This window comes from Carlito syrichta, unplaced genomic scaffold (assembly GCF_000164805.1).
Source record: "Carlito syrichta isolate Samal-C Ts95f unplaced genomic scaffold, Tarsius_syrichta-2.0.1 Scaffold305809, whole genome shotgun sequence".
In the NCBI taxonomy this organism is placed as follows: domain Eukaryota; kingdom Metazoa; phylum Chordata; class Mammalia; order Primates; family Tarsiidae; genus Carlito; species Carlito syrichta.
In genome coordinates this window covers 523,391-533,339 of record NW_007249905.1, presented here as the reverse complement: position 1 = coordinate 533,339, position 9,949 = coordinate 523,391, and the positions used below count along the sequence as shown (strand labels likewise).

At 37.9% G+C, this 9,949-nt stretch overlaps 1 protein-coding gene across 3 annotated transcripts in view; it reads left to right on the top strand.

Moving 5' to 3' along the window:
- Positions 1–9,949, top strand: part of ADGRB3 (adhesion G protein-coupled receptor B3) — a 731,019-nt gene that overhangs the window by 333,183 nt on the left and 387,887 nt on the right. For all 3 annotated transcript variants that reach the window (XM_008062740.2, XM_008062741.2, XM_008062739.2), the window contains 2 exons: positions 596–697; positions 1,065–1,171. In XM_008062740.2, the coding sequence (XP_008060931.1) occupies positions 596–697; positions 1,065–1,171 (209 nt within the window). The remainder of the gene's footprint in view (positions 1–595; positions 698–1,064; positions 1,172–9,949) is intronic.

Genomic DNA, 9,949 nt, shown 5'->3' with positions numbered 1-9,949 from the left:
AAAAAAAAAAAAAAAAAGATGTGAGGTACAATTTAGTGTTAGGCATACAAGTGTTCATTATGCAGATACTCTTGTTAATGAGGCGTACCCTCCTCCCCTGCCCCACCCAGCAGTTTCCCACTACCACCGATCCTTTTCCTATAGTATTACCATAGTTGTTCAAGGTCCGCTTATGAGTGAGAACATGTGATACTCTTAAAAATTATAGTTAGTAATTCTGATATGGCTGTTGAATTTATTGAAATTCATGATTGTGTAACATCCTAAAATATTATGAGTATTGGAGTGATGTTTGATTGATATTCTTGAATATGGTCAGTTTATAGGCAAACACAAATGAGTTTAATAAAAAAGACTACACAGTAAGCAGTTTAAAGAGAAATTACAAGTCTGCCCATACTGTGTAGACACAAAGATGAAATCTGGTGGTTTTTATTTATCTTTATGTCACTAGCATTTCAGTAAACAATATACGTTGAAGAAAATGAAGTGGCTGTGCAGTTAGAGAGATGCATTGGAGGGTTGTTTATTGCCAATATTAAACAAAAATAAATAAACACTGCTGACATTCAAGTCCCTCTGTTTTAAATTGCAGCACCTTATGAAATATGCCCAGAGGATTATCTGATGTCAATGGTGTGGAAGAGAACTCCAGCAGGAGACTTGGCATTCAATCAGTGTCCTCTGAATGCCACAGGTACAGTGGGGCCCCCACCCATGCCCAGGGACGTGCGTCACCTAAGAATAGCATGTGGGGTTTGCTTATGGAATCTTGCTTCTCTTCTATATCCATAAATAATTCTGCCCAGTAAGCAATTAATGAAACAATTTTAGTAAAGTGCCTAATAAATGAAGCCAACAAAGAGATCCAGAAAATATTGCTGGTGCCGTGGTTTCTCAGTGTGACTAACATACATTATAAAAATAATCAAAATAACAATTTCATGCAGATGTGTTTCAAAGAAAAAAAAAAGTACCAACCCCATTTCTAGGCTGACCCCCAAGGGCGTGATGCCTTTAAGCACCCTGTGATAAAGCTTTCCTCTGTTCTTTGTGACACACAGGCACCACTAGCCGCCGCTGCTCTCTCAGTCTTCATGGAGTGGCCTTCTGGGAACAGCCGAGCTTTGCAAGATGCATATCCAATGAGTACAGACACTTGCAGCATTCAGTAGGTGCAAAGCCAGCTTTAGTACTTGCTCTGTTTATCTTCTGCTGATGATCATTGTGTGAGAATTTAACCTTCTGCTGTACAATCAAATCAGTAAACTCTCTGGGGGGAAAAATGCCTGAAGGAAAAAGGGATGTGACAGAAAGCTAATTTTTATAAGTCAGTGCTAAATTGTTTCGTTCCTACTGCTTGAGCTGTTATGGATCCTGCTATTTAAGTGAAAGAATCGCTTGTCAAATGGGAAAAAGGCCTGAGCAAAATCTGTGATTCAGTTTCATCCATAGAAATTAAATTCCGTATTGTGATGGGCTCAAGTCTGTGTTAAATAGTACATATGACTTATTTCAAAATACTACGCATTTCTAATCTCAAAGGAAGGCATTTGTCCTGGGAAGTCACACACGTGTATTATTTAGGTACTTGGTATTTTCAGGTTCCCACTTATTTATCAAGGTATGTATAACTGTATATTCATTGATTTATTTGTTCAATTTTGAGCAACTCCTGTGTGCCAGACACACCATTGGATGCAAGCTATGTAGGGATGAAAAGTCCTAGCAAGATCCCAGTAAGTTGTGAGGATGAGTATATGAAGTGATAAAACTGTGTCACTTAGGTATCAAACTTCTCGCTACAGTTTAAGTCATGAAAAGAATGAGTGTTATTGCCCTAAAGAAACTTAATTACTCCCCAAAGATTACGTGGGCCAAATTTTTCAAGAATAGTCCTTCTTTTCCCACACACCATTGAATTATTCACAGAGTATGATGCATGAATATTGTTAGCACAATTACATTTTTCTGGGTATCCTACAAGTACAAGTCATTGTTATTATTGCCAACTGTTGTGATTTCACCCTGACAGTCAAGACGGCCTCCGTACATGGTAAACACTGCGGATGCTGGGCAGGACAGAAGCCTGAGCCAACTGGAAAGCGGACCCTTGGCAGGAGAGATGTTTACTTAAGGCCTTTATGTTTTCTTGTGCTTTCTTTTACTGCTCTCACTGTCAATCAAAAATATGCATTTATTGAAAAGAGACCGGGTTCGGGGACTCAGCCTGTCATCCCTGCCCTTTGGGAGGCCCAGGCAAGTAGATTACTGGAGCCCGCGGGTCTGAGACCAGACAAGACCTCGTCTCTACCATAATTCAAAGATTAGCCGGGTGTGATAGCGCACACCTGTAGTTGCAGGTACTTGGAAGGCTAAGGCAGAAGGATTGCCAGAGCCCAGCAGATTGACGCTGGGGTGGCTATGCTTGTGCCACTGCACTCCACCCTAGGCAACGGAGTGAGACTCCTACTCAAAAAAATAAATAAATAAAAGAAAGAAAGAAAAAAAACCTGGAGAATATACTTGCTTATGGATGGAGAAATAGCTTGTACAATAACAGCCCTTATTAATTCATGGAATTAGAATTTATTCAATTACCAGAAAACAAAAGTGCATTTTTAAAAATCTAAAAGCCAAATGTTGTCTAACATGTTACACACTAAATCAGTAATTAAGTTCACCATTATTTAACTATGTGGAGCCTGTTTCTGTCATTCTGTGTACTTATACGTGCATAGGAACAGTTGGCCCTTGAACAACTGGGCTTAGGGGCACCAACATCTAGTGCAAAAGTTAAATCCGGGACTCTTGACTCCCCTGAATTTTAACTACCAATAGCCTAGCGTTGAACTGTAAGGAAGCCCCACTGATAACATAAATAGTTGACTGGCATTTATTTTTTATGTTTTATGTATTGGATACTGCATTCCTACAATAAAGTAAACTAGAGAAAAAATATTAAGAAAATCATAGGGAAGGGAACATATATTTACTGTTAATTAAGTGGAAATGAATCCCAAAGGTCTTCATTCTCACAATACTGTGGAGTAGGCTGAGGGAGAGGAAGAGGGACTGGTCTTGCTGTCTCAGTTTGACAGAGGCAGAAGAAAATCTGCTGCTAAGTGGAACTGCACAGTTCAAACCTATGTCGCTCAAGGGCCAACTCTATATTTCTGTGAATATCAGTAATTGATGATACATAGAGCCTTATGTATCTTGTAAATATACACTTGCAATATAGGCAGATACATAAATATATTTATATAATTACCAAGTTTTATATCTATGTTATATAATGATATGATATAAATAAAAGCATACATTTTAAAATATAGATTTACAACATAAATGTAAATAAAGTTTATGTATACCGGGGGAACCAAAGACAAACTGGAATTATTTTGGGGAGGATGAGCCGCTTGTGGTACATGCTTCCCCCACTAGGTAAGTCTTCCCGGAACCCATCAGTATCAGTGTACCAGCTGGCATTGTTGTGAGAGGCTATGTTTGGCTTCAGTAAATTTTTTGTTGTTGTTGTTTGAGATTCTGTCCCTGTGTTTGCCCATTTCATGATGAATGCTTTATGAGGGCTCTTGTCCACATCACACTGAGCATTCAGCCGTTTCTGACCAAAAAACGGCATGGCCTCCATGCCCTACCCTTCCTATTCATCCAATTTTGTCCCAAGTTATATTCTTTCTGTTTACCCAGATGAAAAAAAGTTCTCAAAGGAAAATGTTTTGCCATTGTAGAAGAGGTGAAACAAAAAAACTGCAGAAGCACCAAAAGGCATCAAAATTGAAAAGTTCAAAAGCTACCTTGAACAGTGGAAAAAGCATCTCAGTTGGTGTATTGCATTGAACAGAGAGTACTTTGAAGGTCACTGAAATTCAAAAATGCAAGAATAAATATACTATTCTAAAAAAATAAGTTCCAATTTTTTGGGATTCCCCTAATACAGATATAACAAATATAAATATAGCCTGATTTTTTTTTACACAGCCAAATGATCATAAATTTAATTACTGATGCATATGTAAATATATTAGCATCTGGTTTTCACATTTTTAAAGAATACACTTTTTGTGTGTATGTAAAGATAAAATACAAAGTATATATAAAGTGTATATAAAGATAACATATGCAATATATAAAATGTAATAAACAAAAATAGACAGTGACAGAATATAATACATAGCTTAGCTTTGTAATATAAATGTAAGGGTATGAAATGTAAAGCTCTTTAATTAATAGCTGTCAACAGCTCAGAACATAATATTTCAAAATTAAGGATAAGCAAAAACCTTCTTATGAGTTTAATTGTAATGGCTTTTATTTCTCCCTAATTTTAGACATTAGGCTTTGTTTACTTTAATCTAACTATATCCTTATTCAGTTCTTGTTTTATCACAGTGACGAATGGAAGTACTAGCGTGAATTAAGTAAATGATAAACCAGTTCTTACGAATTTGTTAAGAAGGAATGACATCACTTTTATTGCAGAAGTATTTTTACTTTCAAACTTCAGTGTTTTGTACAGCAGTGTTTGAATGTGTTTTCATTCTCGAGTGCAGCCATCTGATAATGGAGAGAGACAGATATGTTCTAAAATAGAAGAAATGACATCTCAAATTGTAAATTCCATTAAAGTTATTCAGTCAACAATTGATGGCCTATGTACACATGGGCTTGTTGACTTGGGTACAATTATCAGGTGCAGAATCTTGTTGAATAAAAAGCAGCTGGGTCATTCATCTCCTAAAAGTACCAGATCCTTGGTTGGGGACTTTCATGTATTAACTTCAGTCCTTACAAGAACCTGCATGTTTCTCAGTTTGCATAGAAAGAACCTGAGGTTCTGCAGAGAAGTAATCCATTTAAATGAGGTAAAGGGTGAAAGTCACACCCAGGCATGGTTGTTCCAAAGCAAATCATTTTTCTTTAGGCCAGTCAACTTTCTTAGCTTTTGACTTGAAATCTGCTGCCCTAGACTCTGGTGCTGGGAGCAGTATTTTCTGGTTATGTGTCCTTAGGAAAAGTCATATGATCTCATTCAAGTCTTAGCTTGCTGTTAGCAAAATGGAATTCATCCCATCATTTTAGCATCTGTGGAGATTTTGGGGGAACAGATGAGATTCTATATGTGAAATATTTACAACTTGTAAAAGAGCTGTGTAACTATGAGGTATCAATATCTTTGTGTACAGAAAATTTATTCTGAGTTTAAATAGTCATCTCGATAAGAATAAAATTTTAGAACTCACCATATTGTTAATTTGAGCTGTATATGTAGAGAAATATAGTTAAACTTGAGGTTGGAGAGGTAGATAGGTAGATGGGATACGTGTTACATGTATTTTGGCACATAAATTATGCTCACATACACACTAAAAATACACACATACACTTATCCATGCACACATACACAAATCTTGGGCTTGCCAAAGGATTAAAATATTCTCCTTTACGTTCAGGGCAGTACAGCATGAGTCTCTGCCTTAAACGATGCCCACCTTACCGGTCAGCCTCGATATCTGTACTCCACAAAGTCAACTGGAGACAGAAATCAGATAAACTTTCCCCCAGAGTCTCACTCATTCTGTTCCTCCTCTGAGCCATAATTTGTCTGAGCAGCAAAGCTAGATAGTGCCTGTGATACAGAGCATTTGTGAGTCCCCAAAATTTTTAAATTACTTTGGAGGCTATGCATTTTTCTCTTCTGGTAGAGTTTATCGTTTCGAGATTTAACCTTAAGGGATTTTATTTTCTTGCCTGTCTGTATTCACAAGGCTTATTAAATTATAATTAATTAATTCTAATCCTCTGCAGAGAATTATTTAAAAGAGATGGGTCTATGTTTTCCAACTCTTGACACATAGATTAGTATGTATATATTCTATATAATTATATTTATTTCATAGACATAGAGCAATAGACTAAGTTTGAAATGAAATCGTATCAGTTGATTATGTTCTGAGAACTCCCAGGTATTAACTAGTTGAGGTAGGTAGAAGGGGCTATTAAGTTTCAAACATAAAAATCATTAATCTGTCATATTGAACATTTAGTTTAAATTATTTGAAGACAAAAGCAATATTTCTTAAAAAAAAATCTTCATTTCTCCAGTGCCTGACACAATGCCAAGCATGCTGTGGCTATTCCATGATGCTTGTGTAGACAGCAACTCTGATGTGTGTCTTTTTTTTTTTTTTTGAGTTGGATTCTCACTCTGTCGCCCAGATTGGAGGGCAGTGGCCGCTCCCAGCCACCGCAGCCTCAACCTGCTGGGCTCCGGCGATCCTTCCGCCTCAGCCTTCCGAGTAGCCGGAATTACAGGCATGCGCTACCACGCCCGGCTGATTTTTTTTAAATTTATTGTAGAGATGAGGTCTCGCTGCCCAGGTGGGTCTCGAACCCGCGGGTTCAGGCAATCCACTCACCTCAGCCTCCCAAAGGTGCGGGATTACAGGCTGAGCCACCGAGCCCGTCTCTGATGTGTGTCTTATTCATCAAGGAATACTTGCAGTTGGACAGTCCTGAGCAGGTGATATGCCAGACTCAATGTTTTTTGAATTTTAACCACATGAAAATAATGAGTATTATCTTTCATGTGCAATTTTTCTAGCCCCCAAATATCTAGAAATGTAGAGTGATGGATACTATCACTTTATGAAATTATTTGGCCATTGAAGAACAGTTTCCATACGTTAATATTTGTAATGTATGTTTGGAAAGTTTGTAAGATAAAAAGTTAAACACTGTGATTCAAATGTAGTTTCCTTTTAAAAAAGACAAAATACTAATATATAATCCCAATTAAATAAAATCGACAACACAGGAACAAAGTGCTATATGTAGTGAGATTCTCGGAAATATCCTATTTTTCTATATGGTAGCGTTTGCTTTGATACTGGAGTGTTTTCTGAATTTTACACCACACAAAGTAAACATAATTGCCGAACCTGTTGAGAAATAGGCACAGGAGTCAAATAAATTTAAAATATCATTTCTTATTACTTACTAAGTTATTTAGAGAAAATGACTGAACATTGTGACCAAGTGGGCCAGCCTCCCCTTGAACTAAGAGACACATTTATTGTTGGCACACCCAGATAATCATAGACAAATTCCCTCCTTTCCCTGTTCTCTGTCTCTTTCTCTACAACCCCTGCCTCTTTCACTCTCTCTTTCACACACATACAGACACACACACTCACCTAGAGAGGCAGGCTGGGTAGAACTGGCAGAATGCATGGCCGTGCAGGTGGACAGAGCTAAAGCGAATGCAAGTTCTGTGAGGCAGGCATGTGATGCTTTCTCCTAAATCCACCTGACAGATCAGTCACTCCTCCTCTGGAGAAGAGAGTGATAAAGACCTGGGAAGGCTAAAGGCAAAGACTCTAACGGAAGCCCTCCCATAGGAAGAAGTGAAGAGTTGGGTATACATTTCCTTTTCAAGTAATGGTTCCATAAAACTTCTGTTTTTAAGCTTTCATTAAACAAATACAAATGTTGGACTGATAAATTTATCTAGTCATAGAAAGTCATAGATGGCAAAGAGCTTGGATTCTGTTTAAGGACTTTTATTCTCCTGTTTTCCTCATCTTTATGAGTAGTTTGTTAAAAGAAAGCACTAGAGCCAGAGAGAGAAAGAGAATAAAAGAAGTTTGCTTTCATGTTTCTCCCCATGCTTCTCTCCCAGGTTAATTTTACTCTATTTCAACAAAACTCCTCACATATCACAGTTTCTGGTCACCACCTCATTGTGCAAATGCCCAGCACATTGCCCAAAAAGGGTAACACAATTTATTGCCAAATCTTATTTTGGGGGGGAAAGAGCCACCATAGTTTTTATAAACCAGTCAGTAGAGTGTGAGTGAGCCTGGGATAAAGGAGTTACCTGTTCTGCAAGTTCTGTGTAGCAGACAAGCTGGGACATGGTGAGTGACCAAAAGCAAGGATGCTAACTCAAGCAGTTCTCATTCCTGGCAGGGCAACATAATCTCGTGGACATCTTTAGCAATGATCAATAAGGAGGTCACCCAAGGCCAATTAAATAGGATTGTTACCAGGCCATATTTCACATCCAATACCTGGAAGCTATTATGACTAATATACAGCATGAATCTGCCATCTGCATATATATATTTTTCTAATTACATGACTTTCTCATGGAATAATGGGAATCCCCATGTTCTAACTGCTGAAGACACAGCATTTGAGTGACTTGTTACTTTTGTTGCCAAACTCCAAGTTTGCCACAGTCCTCAATCCTAAACCTCAAATAATCAGTGCAAACCCAACAATGCCAAAAAAGAAAAAAAACGGTTAAAGAAGATTTCTTCCTTTAAAGTGGGCAGGAGCCTCTTAATTATATCCAGACCCACATGTTAAAGTTTTGGGATCTAAGTTCAATTCCACATTTAGAGCCTTTAATGTGTGGTCCTGGATAAAATTTTGAATTCACTGAGTGTTCAGCAATAATAGTTCACATTTATTGAATGCTATTTACTCTGAAAAAGCTCATGGAAAAAAGCAAACTTCAAAGCCTGGTGTTGTTTAAATCTTGAGGCAATATATATGTCAAAATTTACAGCATATTTCACAAATCCCTAATGAGTTGCCATTATGCCTGTAAAATTGTTTCAATTGTATTAGCTTTCATGTATTATATAAGTCTAGAACAGGGATGGAAAACTGCTTCTGAGAGAACAAGATAGTAAATATTTTAGACTTTACACACCATATGGCATCTGTTTTAACTATACAACTCTGCTTTATGGTACAAGAACAGCTTCAGGTGGTAGATAATCAAACGGGCTGGGCTGTTTGATACTTGATACACAAACAGGCAATGGGCTGGATTTGGTCCACAGGCTGTAGTTCACTACACCTGGCTTAGAATATACATTTTATGTGTTTACTTTTTTTTAAGATTACAACTCTTTCAGAATTCTTCATCAAAGAATGGACAATGTCTGTTTTGTACTTTCCCCCCCGTCTACTTTTTTTAGTATTTTAGCCATAGTTATTTTAAATTCCTAACTCTAATATGTGGATAATCCGTGAGTCTATATTTTTTGTATTTTCCTTTAAATTGTCATATCTTCTGGCCTCCTTGCATATCCAGTAATATTTTATTGAAAGTCAGACATTGTGTAGAGTCTTCAAGCTATGTTCGTGTCCACCAGAAAGACTCCCTCCTTTCCTTGGTTATTCAGATACAGTGAGAAGTTGATACTTCAGTTCACTCAGAAATTGACTTGGGTCAGGGCTGCTTTGCAGTTTTAGGATGATATCTGCTTAGTCTTCCTTCCTCCATGGAGTCTCTAGAGTCTATGTGATCTCATCCTGTCAGACGTGGTGGAGGACTCAGCCTACCCTTCAGAGGTTCTTCGATCTGTGAGCCAGCTTTCTGCCCTAGCAACTCCAAATGCAACAAATGTTGTGAGGGGAAGAACCACTGGGTGCGTAACGCTGGACTCCTCCCTTGGTAGGCATTAGATCCCAAAGTACTTAAAAGGTGGGGGAAAGGGCACCTTTGCTTATTTATTTATTTATTTATTTATTTATTTATTTATTTATTTATTTATTTATTTATGGATCAGGGCCTCACTCTATTGCCCAGGCTGGAGTTCAGTGGCAAGGTCACAGCTCACTGCAGCCTCAAATTACCTGGCTCAGGTGTTCCTTCCACCTCAGCCTCTCAAGTAGCTGGTACTACAGGCACATGCCACCGCACCTGGCTTTTTTTTTTTTTTTTTGATATTGTCTTGCTCTGTTGCCCAGGCTGGTCTCAAACTTCTGGATTCAAGCAATTCTCCCTCAGCCTCCCAAAATACTGGGACGACAGACATGAATCACTGCATGCTTCTGCATTTTAAAGTTTTTATCCTATCTCCTCAGCTTCCTACACTGGTCAAAAACCCAGAAAATTTCTCATGAG